The sequence below is a fragment of the Camelus ferus genome, chromosome 10 (genome assembly GCF_009834535.1).
Source record: "Camelus ferus isolate YT-003-E chromosome 10, BCGSAC_Cfer_1.0, whole genome shotgun sequence".
Lineage (NCBI taxonomy): Eukaryota > Metazoa > Chordata > Mammalia > Artiodactyla > Camelidae > Camelus > Camelus ferus.
Genome location: NC_045705.1, coordinates 58,950,472 through 58,972,366, shown reverse-complemented (window position 1 = coordinate 58,972,366; position 21,895 = coordinate 58,950,472). Strand labels below are relative to the sequence as shown.

The window sequence follows — 21,895 nt, the reverse complement described above, 5'->3', positions numbered from 1 at the left end:
TTATATGAGGTACCTAAAGTATAATGAAATTCACAGAAACAAGTCTCAATGGTGATTATCAGGGCTAGGAGCTGGGCAAAAAGGGGAGTTGTTTAATGGGTATAGAGTTTCAGTTATATAAGATGAGAAAACTCTGGAGACTAGTTGCACAAAGTATGAATATATTTAATACTACTGAACTACACACTTTAAAATTATTAGGATGGTAAATTTTATGTTATGTAGTTTTTTTTTCCTTTTAACCAAAATTAAAAAAAAAAGAAAAAGATCACTGGTTGGGGGGTAAGAAATAGAGAATAGAATTGGTTGTTTAGTGAGAACTAGAAGACCCAAGTTACTTTCCATTTACAGTTATTACAAAATATTGGCTATGGTCTCTATGTTGTACAACACATTCTTCAGTCTTACACCCAACAGTTTGTGCCTCCTGTCCCCCACCCCTAAATTGCCCCTACTCCCCACTGGTAAGCACTAGTTTGTTCTCTATATCTGTGAATCTACTTCTTTTTTGTTATATTCACTAGTTTGTTGTATTTTTTATATTCCACATATAAGTGATATCATATAGTATTTGTCTTTCTCTGACTTATTTCACTTAGCATAATGCCCTCCAAGTATAAACTATTTCTAAGAGGTCAGCTCCACAGTCAGAGACAGCATAATCTCACAGGCCCCTCCCAAACGCATACTAGATTTCATATGTAAATGACAACTCAATAATGAAAAGACAAATAATCCTATTTAAAAATGGGCAAAAGATATGAATAGATATTGCTCCAAAGATATACAAATGGCCAATAAGCACATGAAAAGATGCTCAACATCACTAGTCATTAGGAAAATGTAAATCAAAACCACAATAAGATACTACTTTATACCCACTAGGATGGCTGTAATCAAAAAAAAAAAAGACAGTAACAAGTGCTGACAAAGATGTAGAAAAACCAGAACCCTCATACACTGCTGGTGGGAATGGGAAATGATGCAGGCACTTTGGAAAACAGTCTGGCTGTTTCTCGGATGATTAAACATAGAGTTACTATCCAACAATTTCATTCATAGGTTTATACCCAAGAGAATAAAGACCTATGTCCACACAAAATTTTGTACACAATTGTTCATATCAGCATTATTCAAAGTAGACAAAAAGTGAAAATAACTCACATGTCCATTAACTGATGAACAGATTAAAAATGTGGTCTATCTAAACAATGGAATATTATTCAGCCATAAACAGGAATGAAGTACTGATACATGCTACAACAAGGAAGAACTTGGAAAACATTGTGCTAAGGTGAAAGCCAGTCATGAAATACCCCATACTGCATAATTCCATCCATATTAAATGTTCAGATTAGGAAAGTCTGTAGACACAGGAAATAGATGAGTAGTTGCCTAGAGCTGGAAAGGTTGGAGAGAAATAGGAAGTGACTGCAAGTAAGTATAACATTTCTTTTAAAAGCAATGAAAATGTTCTAAAATTAGATTGTTGTGATGATTGCACAACTCTGTGACTATACTAAAAGTCATTGAATAATAAAGCAATTTTAATAAGAGAGAGGTTTATGTATAAAGGAATATCTCCTGGACAACTAAAGTTTATTCCTTTAAGGACCAAAGCTTAAATGTTTTCCCTATCTTTTCTGTATTTTAACCATTTTGTATTAGATTTCCAACCCCATCGCCAATAAATATACATAACTTGTCTTCCTTTATAGGGCAGAATGGGTACAACTGACCTCTTATGTATGTCTCAGGATCATTTCAAACACAACTTTTTATATTGTGCTAAACAGAGATGTCCGTAAGAAGTTGTGCCTGGTTTTTTGTTTTTGTTGTTAAGTTTAATTGGCATTATAAACATTTTTTCCATCACTTTAAAAATGTATTTATTTATTTATTTTTCCATCATTTACTTATTATTTATTTATTTACTCACTTACTTATTTTTCCATTACTGATATAATTGATACACAACATTGTTTAAGGTGTACAAAGTGTTATATTTATATATTGCAATACGATTACCACCATAGCATCAGCTAACACCTCTATCATGTCACATAATTATTTTTTTGTGGTGGGAACAATTATGATCTAGTCTTTTAGCAGCTTTGAAGTTTATAATACAGTATTGTCGCCTATAATTACTATGCTGTGCATCAGATCTCCAGGACTTATTTATCTGCTAGGTGCAAGAAGTTGTGACTGTTGGAGTTTGTCTTCCTCAGTTGTAGACTGTTTAGCCATACCCCTTATTGACCAATGTGCCTCAGTTTGTTCTCCTAACAAAATTGCTAGAGTTCATAAAACTCCATATAATTGGGCTTATAAAAAATTACAAGGAAAAAGTGAGTTGGGTGTGTTTTAGTGCTAACATTTATGTATGACCATAGGCAAGTATCTGCATCTGACTTGTAAAACAGTGCTAATATCTACAATGCAGAGCCAAAATGAGAACTAGAGATGATTAATGTGAAGCATTCAGTATAGATTCTAGCACACAAAAGGTAAAAAGTAATTGATAGTTTGTATCAGTCTCAAATGTACTAAATACTACCTAATTACCTTGTAAAAATCTCTTCATCTGTAAGTCTCAGTTTCTACACTGTTAGCGTGGGAGAAAAGATCTCCCCTCACCTCACAGAGTAATGGAGGGCAAATTTATCATTCATTATTTATAATTCTGTAAACTCCAAACAGGTTCAAGGTATTATTCACTGATCTTAAGGATGATAAAAAGATACTGATTAAATTAAAATAGTTTTAAACAAATGTATTCTCTTCCTTGCTAATAGTAGCATCTCCAAATGCAAAGGAATATGCAGTATACACTAAGTCCATTACCTGTCATTAGTAAGATGTTCATAATCCATCCCAGAAAGTTTGCAGCTCACACTCACTGATCATGTCCCTTCCCACTATTATCCTCAAATCAACTGATCAGGACGCACTAACAGAACACTTACTATGCATACAACCCTGAGCTAAATGCCGAAGGCAATTTATTCTGAACAATAGTTCCTGCCCTCAAAATACACAGGTTATTTTTGTTGGGAGACAGTTCTTGTGTTATTATAGGACACTGAATCTGCATTCTAGGGATGACCATCAGACAACCATAGTATGTTGAATGTGGCTTATGAAATTCAGTTCTATGACTTAGTCACAACTTCAGAAAAGAAGTCCTAAGTTGTGTGCCACAGACTCTCAGTGTTGTACTGCAGAGTGACTAATATAAACTGAGGTCAGAATGCTTCCCCAAGGAGATACATCTTGAAAGATGGGTAAGATCGGATACTACCCAAAGCAATCTACAGATTTAATGTGATCCGTATCAAATTACCCAGGACATTTTTCACTAGAACTAGAGCAAATAACCCTAAAATTTATATTGAATCACAAAGGACCCAGAATTACCAAAGCAATACTGAAGAAAAATAATGAAGCTGGAGGAATAACCCTCCCAGGCTTCAGACAATACTACAAAGCTACAGTAATCAAAACAGTGTGGTATTGGCACAAAACCAGATATATGGATCAATGGAACTGAATAGGGAGCCCAGAAATAAATCCACAGACTGACAGTCAATCAACCTTTGACAAAGGAGGAAAGAATATACAACAGAGAAAAGACAGTTTCTTCAGCAAATGGTGTTGGGAAAACTGGACAGCCACATGTAAATCAAGGAAGTTAGAACGCTCCCTCACACCATACACAAAAATGAACTCAAAATGGCTTAAAGACTTAAACATAAGACAAGACACCTCCTAGAAGAAAACATAGGCAAAACATTTTCTGACATAAATCTTAGCAATGTTCTCCTAGGGCAGAATACCAAGGCAACAGAAATAAAAGCAAAAATAAATGGGACCTATTTAAACTTACAAGCTCTTGCATAGCAAAGGAAACCATAAGCAAAACAAAAAGACATCTACAGAATGTGACAAAGTATTTGCAAGTGATGCAATTCACAAGGGCTTAATTTCCAGAATATATAAACAGCTTTACAACTTAATAACAAAAAAACAAGCAACCCAATCCAAAAATGGGCAGAAGACCTAAACAAGCAATTCTCCAGTGAAGACATACAAATGGCCAGTAGGCACATGAAAAAATGCTCAATATCGCTAATTATCAGAGAAATGCAAATCAAAACTACAATGAGGTTTTACCTCACACCAGTCAGAATGGCCATCATTCAAAAGTCCACAAATGATAAATGCTGAAGAGGGTGTGAAGAAAAGGGAACCCTCCTACAATGTTGTTGGGAACGTAGTTTGGTGCAGTTGTTACGGAAAACAGTATGAAGATTCCTCAAAGGACTAAAAATAGACTTACCCTTCAGCTATCCCACTCCTGTACATATATCCAGAAGGAACTCTAATTCAAAAAGATACCTGCACCCCAATGTTCATAGCAGCACTATTCACAATAGCCAAGACAAGGAAACAGCCTAAGTATCCATCAACAGATGACTAAGTAAACAAATTGTGACATATTTATACAATGGAATACTACTCAGCCATAAAAAAGAATAAAATAATGCCATTTGCAGCAACATGAATAGACCTGGAGATCGCCATTCTAAGTGAAGTAAACCCAAAAGATAAAGAAAAATACCATACAATATCACTAATATGTGGACTCTAAAAAAAAAAGACAAATAAACAAAAACAGAAACAAATTCACAAATATAGAAAACAAATTTATAGTTACCAGGGGGAAAGGGGGTACAAGGTAATTTATATATTGCAATATGATTACCACCATAGCTAACACTGGAAGGGATAAATTGGGAGTTCGAGATTTGCAGATACTAACTACTACATATAAAATAGATAAACAACAAGTTTCTTCTGTATAGCACAGAGGAGCTATATTCAATATTTTGTAATAACCTATAATAAAAAAATATGAAAAGGAATATATGTATGTATTTGTATTACTGAAACATTAGGCTGTACACCAGAAACTGACAAGACCCTGTATATTTCAATTTAAAAAAAATAAGAAAGATGGGTAAGATCAGAGTGGGCTTAGCACAGAGTGGTAGGAAATGGGATATTCTTATGAGATAAACCAAAGTAACAGACGTACAGAGGTGAGAAAGAACCTGATGAGAGAGCAGTCTGAGGGAGGGTAGTTCTGTAAGTTTTATATTCCAATTTGTCAGAGCTATCAACAAGTGCTTTATATCTTATAGTTTATGTAAGTATCTATTATAATAATGTCTTTGTCCCCTAAAATACCTAATGATGGACAAAAAGAACAATGTTACCTCCCTTTCCCACCCTACACATGATGAACCATTCCCTACCCCATCCTTCCAAAAATACAGGCTTTCACCCACCTCCATGTCATCTTCCTTTTTCCTCTTGTTTACTGACTCACTTCCTTCTTCATCTTCTTCTTCTTCCTCTATGATTCCTTCCACTATAGATTTTGAGCCTTCTGGACTTATAATTCCTTCACACCTAGTTTAAAAAAAAAAAGTGCTATCACATACCTCTCTTCTGCATACAAATTACCTTAGAGATGCTGATATTTAGGGCCTTTTATAATCAAATATTAGTTAAAACTTAATAACACTTCTGGGAAAAGGATGGTGCAAAAAATGTGCATTTAAAAATGTACAAAAGTAGACCAGGGGTGTGGAAGTTCATGGCCAATGTTTGACTATACTCTAAGGGCTGGTTTCCAGTTCTTGCACCAATACTGACCTACAGAAGAGAGTAACCACTACCTGAGGCAAGGTGACAGGAGTTTTATTTGACATTATTATATATAATCCTCACAGCATTGCCACAAAGTAGCTCTGAAGAGCTGAAAGGATCACTTAGCTCAGGAGTGGATGAGGCTGAGAGGCAAATCCAGCCCAATTAACCCTAAAGCATGGTGTTTCTCTACTGTACTCTGCTTATGGCAGTACAAGGCTCAAACAGAATGATAAAAGGCCCCTACTTTTAATCAGCAGACAGAAACTGGCAATTACAATAACCATAACTAGGACCAGAGAAATCTTAGAGATCAGCACATCTGATCCAACCAATTATTGTTGTTTTTCCTCTAAAAAATAGTGTCTCTTTATTATATATTTAGGTAGAAAAACTATTATAGGAATAGCTGGTACCACAATTCTTTTTAAAGAGAATCTGTTGGGAAAAACACACTGACAAGTGTTAAAGGTAAAATCCCAAAACCCTAGCTAGGTAGCAGCTAGTGCTAAGGTCTACTCTGCATGATAAGAGAATTTGTTATTTTGCCTTTGAAAAGGGAGACAGAAGGGAGAAGAGGAGAGAGCGAGCAATATTGAATAAAGAGACTGGGAAAAATTGAAAGGTCAGTGAAACTTCAGTGGTGGATTTTTAAGAATGGTAACTTCTCCTTCTCTGTCTCCTCAACCAAACCTTCAGTGAAGTGTATATTCAAAAATGTTCTGTTAAGTGGGTGTTTTCTATGGAACTTGAGGAGGTGTCAAGTTTCACATTTAGGTTAAAGTAACAAAGAAACAATACGGGCCTTTGAATTTCCATAACATTGGATCGGGAGGCTCAAGAAAATTATACCCAGATCAAGAAGGGCAGGAAGGTTCCAGCTGATATCTATGTGACAATTAAAATACACAACCTTACATACACAGGTTTACATATTAAAACACCACGTGAAGTGAAAATTTAAAAATTGTTGAACTACCTGCATATAAGCCATGTAACTTCCTTTCAAAATGCTTTACCAATGCTTAGAGAAGTCAGATCTCAAAATATTTAAGCACTGAAGTGAGCAGTCTCACAGCTTATTCAAAGCCTCTGCATTGTGCCTGCCAGATATTACTACTCAAATTGCCCTTTTAGGCATAAAATCCAAAATATAGGCCTGAAGTCAAATACACAGGAGTTTGAATATGAGCTCTGTCATTCATTAGCTTTGTAATCCTGGGAAAGTCACTTTATCTTTCTGATATTCCATTTCCTCTCCTACAAAATACTTATCTTGAAGAGGTATTGTATAGATTAAATGAGATAGTGCAAATGAATGAATGAATGAATCCAGGTAATGATCATCAATGGATACTAACATTAAAAAAAAGGACAACCAGACATTATGTGCTTCCTGATGGCAGTACAAAATATCACCTATTCTTGCAAACAAATGAAAAACCAAAATAACAAACAAACCTGAACTTGATCAAATTTCTGATCTAACTAACAATTTACAGAAAGTATAGGGAATAAAGAAACATGTTAAATTATACCTTGAGGAGGGAGGGTATAGCTTAAGTGGTAGGGTGCATGCTTAGCATACACAAGGTCCTGGGTTCAATCCCCAGTACCTCCTCTAAAAATAAATAAGTAAACCTAATCACCTCCCCCCACAAAAAATAAATTAAATACATAAAATTATTTTTAAAAAATTACACCTTGAGGAATCAATTAGCAAATCCAGATTGTGGGAAATTCTATAGGGCAAGCAGCCAGGTTTCCTTAACAAATAAATTGTCAGGAAAAAAAAAATGAGAGATAGAAATGGAACTTATAGATTAAAAGATACTGAAGAGATTTATCAATCAATTGCTATGTATCTACCCTACTGTAATCTGATTTGAACCAAAAAAATTTATGAGACAAACAGAAAAGTGAATACTAAATAGACATTTGATGATATTAAGCAATTGCTAATTTTTTTAGGTGTGACAGTGGTATTGTGATTGCACTTAAAGTGTCCTTACCTTTTAAAGTATATGGAAATCTTACAGAGGAAGTTATGTTTATCTGGAATAGGTTTAAAAATATTTTGTGCTTAGGGAAAATAAATAGGGGCACAGATGAAACAAGACTGGCCATGAGCTCGTAACTGCTGAAGATGAGCAATGGGTACATTGGGGTTCATTATATTATTCTACTTTTGTATGCTTCAACAATTTCCATTATACAAGGTTTTAAAAATTACACAGTGTACATATAATACCTCGCACAGTGCTTGGCAAATAGGAGGCATTCAATAATGCTGTTATTATTTTCATCAACTCTTGTGCTTCCTGTCTGTTCTGGTGGGAAACATTTTCCCAGTTCACCTAAAGTTTATTTTGTGACTACACAGCAATACCCAGGACTCATGAACCCTATCCAGGAGGAGCAACTGGGCTGAATAATCTTAGCTCACCCTTAGAATCTGGCTTTCACTCAGGCTGTGCCAAAGGTCTTACACAAAAAATTCCTCACAACCACGATTGGCTTAAAAGGAGACTGTTACCAGAATGAAATCATAGGTGCCAGCAATAGAGTGAACACTTAATGTCCATTCTCTGGTATTCTTCACCTTTTAACACCTACAGTTGTCCTAATAAGGTAATCCAGTATTACATAGAAGACATTATTTGGCTTTGGGATTTCTTAAAAAGAGAGAGAGAGAGAGAGAGAGAGAGAGAGAGAGAGAGAGAGAGAGAGAGAGAGAGAGAGAGAGAGAGAGAAAAGAAATCTATACAGCCGGCTCAACTGAGCTCATTTATAAAAATTATCTAAAGTAATGAAGACATTCACCAGGATGGTAGGATAGGTGTATGACAAAAAAAGGCAATCTGTAATTCCCTTACCATGTTTCAGCTTCTAACCTGCCCAAAAGGGAAAAATAAGACCTACTGTTTGACTTGGCCAACCATTGAGACACGGGCAGACTCCAGATTTCGAATCTGGCCACTCTTCACACTAGAAAAGAAAAGTGAGATGGGAGAGAAGAGGTTATTCAGCATCTATCTTATCATGTCACCAGAGTCAAATCAGTAATTCTGCAGATTCTGCAGGATCTACTAAAAAGTTATGGTTACCAATATAGCTTACTATCGAGAGTGCCATATCTTCCCTCTTGGTTATTATTACGGCTATAAGCCAAGCAGTGAAAATTAAGTAAAGGCATTGAAGCCATTTCAGTTCTGCAAATATTTACTAAGAGGATACTAAGTGCCAGCCCTGCATTCAAGAAGCACGTAATTCAGTGAGGAGAAAGAAACAGAAACAAATAATTTTAATATAATAAGGCAAGATTCAAAGAAATCACTTTATTCTAAGTGAGTTAGAGAAAGCTTCCCAAGTATCCTGCCTATAAGGACTTAAGAAGTTAAGTGGAACATAAAAGAGGGAGGTCAGAATATTAATAGACAGAAGGAACATCGTGAACTAAGGCACAGTGATGTGAAAAAGTCAGCAAGATGATGATTTTCGATGGCAGACTGCAAGAAGAAGCAGAGGAGAGAGAGTAAAGGAGGAGTGTGACAGACTAGGATAATAGGCAGGCAGGGCCAACTCCTGGAGGGTCTTGTAGACTATCATATAGAGCTTAGGAGCTTAGACTCTAAATAGATTAGTTTTCTCAGAGTTGGTTAAGGGCCAAGCAAAATGACTGCCTGTCCCAGGGGGGAACTAGAAATACCACTTGAAGCAGGACATCAGAACACATTTCTTTAAATCTCATTTTTTAGCTTTAAACATCACATACAATTTTAAGGTGTTCCCCCCCTTAGATAATGACCTTGTTTCTTATTTTAATAATAAGCAGAAGCAATCAGAACTACTACCTCATTTTTCTACCACCAACTGAATCTACAAATCCACCAGTATTTATAATCATACACTCTGCCTTGAAGACTGTTTAATATATGAAATATCTCTGTTTCTATACAAGGCCAACATTGAATACTGGTTCCTATCCGCTCTTGCTTATGTACACCTTGTTTCCTTTACTTACCCTGTTTCTTTCCTGTGTCATCATTTTTTCTCTAGTGGATATTATAAAACATCCTTTAAAAATATTCTCTAGCTTTTAAAAACATTTTCAATCCCACATTCCTTACTAGATACCACCCCATTTCTCTGCTCTCCTATACTACAAAGCTTTTCAAAAAAGTTATCTTACTTGCTTTTTCCACTTTGTTCCCTCTGACCCTTTCCTCAGCCATTATCCCCAACTCCTATCAGGTTTCTATCTCCTACTTACTTTCTGAGATTTCCTTTGTCAACATCACCTCCATCATACGAATTCTAATGGTCATTTCTTAGTCTTACTCAATCTCTCAGCACCATAAATCCTCTCTCCCTCCTTCTATAAACACTTGCTGTGCTTTCTTGGCTTTCCTTCCATTTCACCAACTGTGTCTTGTCAGTGTCTTTTGTTGGATCTTCCTTTCTTTCTCAAGCTCTAAATATTGTAGAGTATCCCAAGGCTCAGTTCTTGGATATTTTTCTGTCAACTAGATGACTACATTAAATCTTTTGGCTTTGAATACTATCTATGTGATGATGAGTCTCCAATTTATCTCTAGTTGAATCTCTTTTAACTAGTGCCTACTTAACGTTTCCATTTAGATGTACAATAAGCATTTCAGCTGATCCAAACAAAAATCCTGATTCCCTAGCCCTTGCTTGCTCTCAAATCTATTGCTCTTTGTCTCTATCATTCACCAATTGCTTGGGCTAAAAACCTAGAAGTCATCCTTGAATGCTGCACTTCCCCCTAACCTCTCACCCAACACACAATCCATAAGGCAGTCCTGTCAGCTCTACCTTCAAAATACATTCCAGATATGACCATATAACTTCCTCTGTTGCCATGATAACCCAGCTTACCATCATTACTCTCTTATACTACTACAATAGTTTCCGAACCAATTTCCCACTTTGGTTATCAACCCTACTCCCTACTCCTTCCCCTATTCTGTTTTCCTCAGAGCAGCCAGGTGGTGGAACCAAGATGCAAATCTATATCTAACTTCGAAGCCCAGGCTCTTAATAACTATACCCTATTGCCTCTCATTTGGATGACAAAGACAGCAAAAGCAGAAATTCATTTTGCTTTAAATCTTTAATAAATTAAACAGATTGGGCTTGTGTTTCAACATCTTTAAAAAAAAAAGTATCTGGAATAACCAAAATGGCCATGAGTCATAAACTCAATTCAGATATCCAGCAAACACAAAACAAAATTACCAAAAATTCATAGTACTCTTTCTGATTCTTAGGCTTAGAAAGTATCTAAAAATCAGTGGCTCTCAAAGAACACATAACATTTTAATATTCAACAAACAGAACACTTATCCTATCCTACATCTGGCACTAGAATCAAGACTCTATCTCTCCTTAAGAGAAGGTTCACCATGATGCCCAAGCTGGTTTGGGTGCCTATCTTCTGTACCTTCTGTACTTCCTTCATTGTGTTGTGTTTATGTATTTACTTGTATGCATTCCCATTTTTTCATGACAGGAATTAAGCCTGATTCATCCCCAGTTCTTAGGTCAGGTACTGAAACATCTTAGGTACTATAAAAAATATTTACTGAATAAAGTGTAAAAGTTATTTGGAATAATTTTCTCACTAGTTGTTACTGGGGAAGCAGGCAGAGTGCTCGAGGTACGTGTTGAGCTGGCAGCAATTGCATTCTCAGTGTGGCTGCTTAAGATGGAGGGATCTTTGGTGTTTTCAAGAGAACAGGAATCCTGCATCACAGCAATGAACAAGGGGAGGCAGAAACAACGGTACCAAACACAAACACCATTCTGGCAAACCATATTTAGCACAAGATCCTCTGTCCTAGGAAGAATCCCTAGGACATATTTTACCAGGCCCTTAATTTCCACTTGCTATCTCTGATTCAGTAAATAGATATGTTCTGCCTGCCAGAGCAGCCAGCAATATGCTATATGTTGTATGAAAGTACAAAAGAAATAGAGAATAGCTTCTGACCTTATGATGCAGGAAGGGCACTAAGACAAAAATGAAAATTAACAATACAAGCATGTGCCTTAAAGGCAGATTAGAAGCCTTAAGGGGTAAACAGTACAATGCAATACAGACTTAAAGGTCTTCAGCAATTTTGCTGAGGGAGTGACCTGAGTGGTTTGGAGGAGTTATAGCAAGGGTTCTACAGAAGGAACTGGAGATGGACTTTGAGGAATAGGTAGGAAGACAGGATAATGAGGATATTTTATCTCAAGACTGATCTCCTTGAAGGTGGGACAGTGTTTTCTCATCTCTGAATTTTTGCCCTTTAGCACAAAGTGTTTAATAAATAGAAATACGTGTTTAATAAATAATCAAATAATTGATTGAATTAACAAATGATAACTGAACAGCCTTTACTTAAGTAGAACCCGTAGCCAACTCTGTTAGTAATTTTTATGAGAACCATTTAGCCAAAGGGTTTTTATTTACACAAAACCCAAATGAAAACTGAGAAGGGAACCTACATTCGTTTCCCTATCTTCTCTGGAATACAGAAAGTGAATCTAGAACCATGGAGCATCAGAGGTAGAAAAGGCCTCACAACCTCATTTAATCCAAAGTCCCACCTTAGAGATAGGAAAAGCTAGATAGTGATGATCTGTAATTACTAAGATTCTAGGAAGTACTATAGTGTATTGGAAAAAGGATGGGTTTTAGACAACTGAGCCTAGTCTGAAACATTTAAAGTATTTTTTTTTAAATCTGCTCTTTATATAAATGTTTCCATACATGATATTACAATAAAACTAAGGTGTGGAAACTGAACTATTCCCTTCAACATGGTGCTTGAGCTGATGAAAAAGGAAAGTTACAATCTAACATGTAAAATAAAAATATATATATATAGACAATATAAACAACAAAGTCCTACTGTATAGCACAAGGAACTATATTCAACTATCTTATAGTAACCTGTAATGAAAAAGAATACGTTTGTATGTGTGTGTGTGTATAACTGATCACCATGCTGTACACCAGAGACTAACACAATATTGTAAATCAACTATACTTCAATGAAAATTAAAAAATTAAAAATAAATAAATAAAATGTAGACAATATAGATTTGTGGGTTACCTCCATTCAATGGCATTCTCCAGAGACTTGAAGGTTTTAGGACGACCACGTAAGAAATTCTGCATGCTATTAAGTGCATCCATGGCTGTACCTAGATGTTAAACAAAATATTTTAACCACAGCACTTAACATATTCTGAGCATTTAAACTTTTTGAGTCAACTATATATATATATCCTCCTCAATGACAGCAGAATTAAGTGATGTTTAGGGGAAAAAAGAAGCAGTTTAAGAAAATTCAGAAGGCTAATGTGATAGCCAGCTTCCAAGATGGCCTCCAGTGGTTTCTGCCCCCTGGTATTCAGTAGCCCCTCCACACTGAATAGGGCTGACTTGTGTAAGCAATAGTGTGCCTTCAGAGGCTGGGTCATAAAAGACACAGCAGCTTCTTTTTAAATGTTAAATAAAATTATGCAACATACATACAATTGACATATTATGCAGCCATAAAAGATGTTTATGAAGATTTTTGATGACATGTAAATGTGGGGTGTGGGCAAATGGGTGAAGGTGTCAAAAGTACAAACTTCCAGTTAATGTACAGCATAGTGACTATAATTAATAATACTGTATTGTATATTTTAAAGTTGTTAAGAGAACAGATCTTAAGAGTTTTTATCACAAGAAAAAAATCGTAACTGTGTGGTGATGGATGTTAACTAGACATAGTGTGGTGATGATCACTTCACAATATATACATATATTGGGATTGAATCATTATGTTGTATACCTGAAACTAATGCAAAGTTATTTGTCAATTATATCTCAAAAAAAATTTTGGGATGCCTTTGCCACAAAATAACACTAAAAAAATATAAAAGAGGGAGATACTTCAAGATGAGAGAAGTCAATAATAAATAAAAATAAGATAATAATCTACCACTTATGTCTCTCATAAGTCAAAGATTTTGACTTAGTCATTATTAAGAAAACTTACCTTCCACAACATCAATCATGCACAGACCCAGGAGGCTTGGCACCAGACTGGATGATGCTGTATGGACTGCAATAGCACCGCCCATGCTATGTCCAATCAGCATAATTGGAGGAGGGAGGTCCCCATACATGGCTTCAACCACATTGCCGACATCTCTGCAAAGAAGGGGAAAAAAGCAAGGAATGTTCTCTGACAATTAAGAAAAAATAGTCTTCTTCCCTAACTCTCTACTTCAGTCTGTAACTAATAGTCCTAGGACTGTAAAGGTCTACTGGACTACTTTGCTAATGTACCTATGTAAACCTCCTAACACCCGCCCCACCCCCAGTTCCTACACACAAGCCACACATCTAGCTCTTCTGATAAATGTCAGTTTAAGGACTAAGAACCAAAATTTTCTGATTTTCCTTTACATCACACTTTCACTGTTTCACATGTTTAATACAAGTACATAAACATATACCTTTATTTTAACCTAAGCTTGAAACTCTGGACAAGTCATTTAACTGCCCTATGCCTCAGTTTCCCCATCTATAAAACAGGAAAATAATTTTATTAAGCATTATAATGTAATGAAGTTTGACTTCACAAGGTGAATTGCAAGCCCAGATTATTTTTTACTATGTGGACTTGGATTAGCTACTTAATCTCTCAGAGTTTCAACATCTATAAAATGAAGATAAGAATATCAGTTATTATTCTGGATTGCTTTGAGTATTAACTGAGATAGTGAATGTGAAACTACTTGAAAAAGAGTAAATTGCTATACAAATGTTAATTACTTACAATTTGTCAGGTAAAGCTGTTTGAAGTATAAACACAAATATAAGTATAGTGTTCTGAGAAACTAGAAAGACGTTCAGAACAAATTTTTATTGGCTTCTGTTCTAGTCTTTAATTATGAGTTTAACAGAGTCAAACCTTTAAGCTCTGAAAATGAGAGGTAAAGCAGGCACTTTGGTTTTTATTTGCCTATGGGCCTTCTTGACTATAGTAATAAGTAAGTAAGGTGTGTTTCTAGAGACCACAGGCTCTACTGTCTTCTTTTGGGAGTGGCTGAGTCAGTCAACTTCAAAAGACAGTGCTGCCTTGCTGAGTGTCACGACATACCTCAAGCACTCACACAAAGTCAGCCAAATACAGCAGTTGTGAATGTAGATACACAGCCTTTCAGATATGGTCTCCACAAGTATTCAGAATGGCAGAGGTAAATGTTATTAATTACTTCTGCAGGAATTAATCTTAAACATCTCATATAACAATTACAGATGTGAGGGTAGTTGTACCATCTGCAGATAATCAGAATGGGAGATAAGGAAGCCACCCAATTTTATAAGTGAAAACAAGGAATAGTTTAATATTCCTTTGGAGTTAAATTTAAGCTTAAAACTTTTGGTTAGTAACAGATATAATGAGTAAAATAAAAGGATGCTATGGAAGATTATCTAGTCAGTAACTGGATGTACCAGAGTTTTGATAGACACTTTCTAGGGGGATTCTATCATATTTATTAATACAGAAGCAATATTTTTCCCCAGCTTTACTGAGATATAACTGATAAATAAAACTGTAACAGACATAACAGAAAAAGGAGTATCAAAGTACCCTGGGCTCAAATCTTGGCTCTTCCACTTTCAGTGGAGTTGCATTTTATGTAGGGTTTAGGTTCTGAAGTTGATATGAAAGTCAAAAATCATGCAGTCAGTGCTACTTGAAAACCTTAACTGCCCTGGTCCCATTTTGAGATTTTTGGTTACACAGAATTCAGAAATCATATAAATGTTATATTGCTTCAACTATTTCAGCAAGAATCCAACTTGTTTGCTTTTCCGATTCTTGGTAATTATCATCTATTGCAGCTGGTTTTAATAATTTATTTTAACTTTTTATGTGAGTTATCAACTGATTCTCTTTTAGCTCTAATTCACCCATCATCGCATGTTCTGCAAAACTGGATGAGGCCTTTACATATTTTTCCTTTGCCAGCTGGTATGATGTTAAGCTGTGTTAGTAGAGGGCAAAGGAGAGACACTGCAGAAAGAGAGGGTTTTGTTCCTGGTTCACGTTTACTCCACACGCTCCTGTAGCTTCTCTAGCACCCAGGATGTGCAGCACACACTGTTCCCGCTCAACTCCTGCAGCACAGGTGGCTTCTCCAAGCACTCCATCCCCCTACCCCCAATGCTCTTTTTTTCCCCTTACCTTTACTGAGGTATAATTGGTATATAAAAAATGGTGCATAATTAATGTATACAATTTGGTACATTTGGATATATGTATACACTCCTGCTACCATCACCAGGATCAAGGGAATAAACATATTTATCACCTCCAAAAGATTCCTTGCATTGCTTTTGTGTGTGTGTATGTGTGGTAAAAATACTTAACATGAGATCTACCCTCTTACCAACTTTTAAGTATACAGTATCTTATTGTTAACTATAGGTTTTATGTTGTACAACAGATCTCTGGAACTACCCCCAACATTTTTGTTGCAGAGTGCCTCTAGTGAGGTATCTCCCTGTGAACAGCTTCCCCTGTACCCTAAAGGGCAGATTTCTGGCAAGTTCTGCCAATGTAGCATCAAAGTGACTTCTCTGCCTTCAGTAAGCCACCACTGTGCCCTCTCCAACAAGGTCTAGACCTCAACCTCTTCCACTCAGGTACTCTCAGTCTGAGGGGATATAAGAAGTGGCTGCTTCTTACACCTGCTATTCCTAATCTTTCCTTCTCTCTGTTTTTGAATTTTTCCCCCAGCTTTACTGAGATATAACTGATAAATAAAACTGTAACATATTTACAGTGTACAATGTAATGATTTGATACACATATACATTGTGACATGATTCCCAAAATCAAGTTTACTAACCCTATAATTCTTTAGTTCTCTTTACTTCTTGCTAGCCAATTCCTCATAACTCCAATCCCCTGTTTATAGTTAATAAATATTTATACTAAACTATTCCTGTTTAAATTACTGTGTGGTCTCTGTCTCCTGATTGTCCCAGACTGATACATTATTAGGCAATGTTTCCTTAAGGTCATCACTTAAATTCTTTAATTTCCTCTCAAATGTCAGTCAAGCCATCATCACCCTTTGGCTGCCTGACCACTTAGATGATGTGTTTCACTTTTCTGGTCAACACTCAAGAAACCCTTTAAAAATCATTCACAAATCTTTCTATAGGTATCATTAACATGCTTGATTATTCCACGCTTTATTGTTCTCACACTACAAAGGAACAACTGAGGGAGCTGATTCTTGGCTTTCTTTTCGTGGTTTCTCAGGCATATGTTCACTGAGTGGAATGGTCCTCACACACTGTTACCACTCTCTCACTCTCTCTCTCTTGTTTGCTCTCTCTCTGCCAAGCACTATGGCTAATGATCACAATTCTGGTCTATTAACTGTGTGACCTCATATGGTTATTCAACTTGACTCAGTTTCCTCATTCATAAAAAAAAAAGGTGATAATACACTACAGAGTTAATAATGTAGATTAATTAAATAATTTATTCTTAACAAATGTTTAATTTACACTTAATAAAGCCTGGCAGATAGAAAGCACATAAATAGCAACTACTATAACAATAAAATTATGGCCACATATGAGTTTGGGTTCTGAAAGAAAAATAGCTTACTCATGGATTAAAGCTGCTACGGTAAGAAGGGACAAGATATTTTTGGTGCCAAAGTTGGTCAGACACTTGAGAGCATGCATTAACCACATGAGAAAGGGTGTATTAAAGCAGGGAAGATGGGAGAATCCTGTTAACAGCATAGAATAGCTGTTCCCAAATACCAGCCATGGGACTGGCTACCTCAGATTCCTTTAAAGAACTTTATCGAAATATAGATGCCCAGACCCACTGGTAGAAGCACTAATTCAATAGGTCTAGGTTAGGGCCAAATCATCAGTACTTCAATTACTTCTCAGGTGATTCTGATGAGTGGCCAGGTTTGAGAGCCACTGTATGTGCTATATTCATCTTTTACTTTGAGGCCCAGTGTATAATCAGTTATTCTTTAATACCCTGTTCCTGTTTTACTATAAAGCTGGACAAAGAATGTGGGCAGGATACCTTGAGAATACCTCACAGGGTCTCTTGTATAAAACTACTTTTTAAGAATGGGTCCCCAGTAGATCGTCAGATTCTATTCAACACTTGTGAACAGAAGAAAAGTTTTCGAAAGCCAACATATTTCTATGCCTTGAAGAATTTACAAGTGCATTATGTGATGATGATCATCACATTGAATATACCAAAAAAGATGGAGATCTCTTTCAATATGAAATAGTAGGGAAACACTAGATGTAGAGGAAAGAGAACAGAAGGAAAATTTTCTCTGTGCTAATTATTGTTCAACAATCTCATCAGGAGAGCAATAAAGATATTCTATTTATTTATAACAGTAATGGAAGCCAGGTGATTGTATAAACAATATTAAATTACTTACTTTGCCATTGTTTCTGCAGACAGGTCTTCAGAATTCTTGACTTTTGTTTCACCTAAAAAGAAAATATTTTTTTTAAACTTCCAAGAATAGGAATTATAAAAGCAAGAGTATTCTCTTTAAAAATTTTACCTTAGGATAATGAAATGGTGATTTTATAATTGTATATGATGAGCATAGCAAGGATTTTCTATTACAGACACATCTTTATAGTTGGCCATCTTAAGAAGGATAATTACAGTAGCAAAGATTTTTCCACATCTCTTATACATCATCAACATTAGAATTTGGTTACATTAATGGAGATTCTCTTAGCTAAACAACAATATATATACGTATCTGTGTATTTATAAAATATTTATGAAAACTGAAAGCTAATACTTCCCACAAAATGCCTAAGTGGAACAGACCAAGCCACGATGAAATTTATAATACTTAACACTATTCAAAGGGCTTGGCAAATATGTCACTGAGTCAGTGACTAATTAAGAACTTCACTCACCGTGACCTCGAAGATCCAAAGCCACAATTCTACATTGAACTCTACTAATGATTGCTGCCTAGGAAGAAAAGGATAAGTATTAAGATGCATCAGATTAGCAAATCTCTCCCCATTATCAATGGTAACTTTGTTGGATGAACTGCCATCAGAACTCAAGAATTTCAAGAGAATCAAAGACTTTCCACTTTTAAGAAAAATTTTAGAAATGACTATTCTCTGCTTTTTTGGTGTATATTCTGGTTCTATCCCAACTTCAAAATATGGCTTTCTCCACTGAAATCTTTCTTGAAAATTAAACTCCTCCTAGTTTTTTCATGAGACAGAATAAGCACCTGTAAGAAATACCCTCTGAGCTTTGCTACTACCTATGATTTTCATCCATACTCACTGTTATCTTTTCATGCTCTGGAAGGGAAATTCTCTAGGTAAGGACCATGAGTCAGTTTACATCTTGGCTCAGTTTATCATATAAATGTGACATTCAGATCAAGAAATAACCTTGAAAGCTGCCCAAGACATGAAATCTACCAAAGATTCACTGAAGATACAGCAGCAGTACACATAAGCTTGTCAGTTAAATAATAATATATTGAAAAAGAAATCATAATATTATGATGAGGTACAATTTGAGATGTTTAAACAAATCTGAAATAATTGAGGATCTTCTTCTTCAAATGAACCAGATTCTCTGGCAATAATACATCACAATTTGTGTTAGTAAATGTCACCAACTTTTTTTTTTTTTTACTTTTAAAAATAAAATAGGAGAACTGTCTAGGGTAACTCTCACATTTTATGAATGAGGAAACTGAAGACAAGAGAGGAAATTATTTGCTCAGGGTCATATAACTACTAGTAAAAAGAAGACCAGAATCAAGGTAAGTTACCAACATAAGAGTCAACATATAACACAAATCAGATTTCTTAAATCATATTTTTCCCTTTAAGTGATTAAACATATCATTTTTATTATATTCTCATGATAAAAATATTTTAAAACACATAAAATTAATAAGAAAGAGAGGAGGAAAAGCCCCTTTGATTTGTCAACAAAATGTAGCCTCCTGTCATCTCTTTGGGTATTTCCTGAAATCTTTTTCCCCAGCTTTATTGAAATATCACTGATATATATTGTATGTAATATTTCTCAAACTCATTTAATCACAAAATCCCTATTTCATTAATTTCTCATGGAATTTGTCATCTGTAGAATACACTTGAGTAAAAGAAGAACCAGAGGCATCTTCCACAATGATAACAAGTATAATGATGTCAGCAGCTATTTATCAATCACTTCCTCTACGCCAGGCACTTTCCATGTTATTTTATTGTTCCTATCTATGGGATAAAATTACTTAATATCAATACATGTCAACAAATAGCTTATAATAATATTTGTACAAGACTTCATAATTTAAAAACAGTTTTCATATCCACTATTATACATAATCTTTACAGACATCTTCAAGTGTAGGGAGACTGCATTTGGAGACTACAGAAAGGCTTATGTGACTTACTCAAGGGCTTAAGTAGCCTTTATATTTATTACTAGTACTCGTAATATCTATTTATTACTAGTACTCACAAAATCAGAACTAGAAATCACATCACCTGACTTCTACTCCATTGTTCCTCCCCTTAGTGTCAAAAGCAATAGCTGTTTCACGGAAAGTCTGATCTAGACCTAACTAGATCCCTCATTTCTAAGGACTCAATGTTCAGTTAACATTAGCTCTGATTTTGCACTAGAGTCCTAGGTAGCTACTCAAAAGTTCAATGAATATAGTGAGGCTACCTCTGGCCTACATATGTAATTCTCACCAAATTTTACAAAATCTTATGACCTATTAAGTACTATCCTTGGAATAAAGCTTTTCCTTTGCACAGACTACTTTTTGTCAAATTTCTTATCAGGTAGAGCCTAGAGTAACTATTCCCAGTTTCAATTCAGTTGTATGGATGTGACATGCCAATTAAGATGATACCTCTTTCCTCTCCCCAGTCACACATCTCTTTCCTTCCAGGTCTCCAACATGTTAGTTGCCCAGTGAAAGTATATTAGTTTAGAGCAGAGCCAGGCAACATGAGAGTCACAGCACATGAACCATTTCTGACCCTGGCTCAGGGCTATCAGAGTACATTTACTAATATAGTTGTTACATTAGGAACAGGCACATGTTGCAGTTACCTGTTCATTCAAAAAACATTCCTTGAGTATAAAATATGTGCCCCACATAAATAAGCCGTGGTCTTTGCCTCGAAAAAAGCTGATAATCTAGTTGAGGGATGTAAATGACTAAAGCCATGTTACTAAGGACTTGAAATGTGGCTAGTCTAAACTGAGATGCACTACGAGTATAAAACACACACTGGATTTCAAAGACAGTATAAAAAATAATGTGAAATATCGCAAAGGTAACTTTTTTATTGATTATCTGTCAAAATGATAATATTTGGGATACAACGGGTTACATAAAATACATTTTGAAATTAATTTCATCTGTTTCTTTTTACCTACTTAATGTCCCTACTAGGAAATTTAAAACTATACATGTGGTTTGCATTACATTTCTATTGGATAACACAGGCCCAGAGACATGAAAGTTTGCAACTTATGGACAAATGATACAGCTACCTCCTAGAGTTAAGAGAAAGAAAGCAGCAAACAAGACAAGGGTCAAATCATTTAATAACGGTTGAGTAAGTGCCTATGTGTCAGGAACTGTTTCAGGACATTTGGAAACAAAAGAAGTCAGACATTACCCCTATTTTCAAGGAATTCATAGTCTAATAGAAGAGACCAGAGGCACCTTTACACTTAATTACAATAATCCTGCTGCCAGGAGCAAAATGAAAAAGTTCAGGGCCCTCCTCAACTCCACAGCCATCCGGCTCCAGGTTCCTAGTGCTGCATTCCCACTTGCTCCCACCTTCTATCCTTCAGACTCCCTAATGGTAAGTAGAGGACACATGTGTATCTACTTGATACATACAAGAGATAACAATTTCATTTTAGACAGCAATGTTGCCAGTGTCTTCCTTAACACCATCTCCCCTTACATATGGGCTACCCCATCCCAGAGTCAAGGATACTGGGAAGATCTACAATTGGCAGTATTCACACAGATACTTATTTTCTACTCTAGACCAGGG

At 35.7% G+C, this 21,895-nt stretch overlaps 1 protein-coding gene across 2 annotated transcripts in view; it reads right to left on the bottom strand.

The window, feature by feature from the left end:
* Positions 1 to 21,895, bottom strand: part of PPME1 (protein phosphatase methylesterase 1) — a 60,270-nt gene that overhangs the window by 10,150 nt on the left and 28,225 nt on the right. For both annotated transcript variants that reach the window (XM_032489343.1, XM_006181588.3), the window contains exons 4-9: positions 18,743 to 18,800; positions 18,244 to 18,295; positions 13,785 to 13,939; positions 12,849 to 12,939; positions 8,641 to 8,706; positions 5,355 to 5,478 (exon numbers count right to left, since the gene is read on the bottom strand). In XM_032489343.1, the coding sequence (XP_032345234.1) occupies positions 5,355 to 5,478; positions 8,641 to 8,706; positions 12,849 to 12,939; positions 13,785 to 13,939; positions 18,244 to 18,295; positions 18,743 to 18,800 (546 nt within the window). The remainder of the gene's footprint in view (positions 1 to 5,354; positions 5,479 to 8,640; positions 8,707 to 12,848; positions 12,940 to 13,784; positions 13,940 to 18,243; positions 18,296 to 18,742; positions 18,801 to 21,895) is intronic.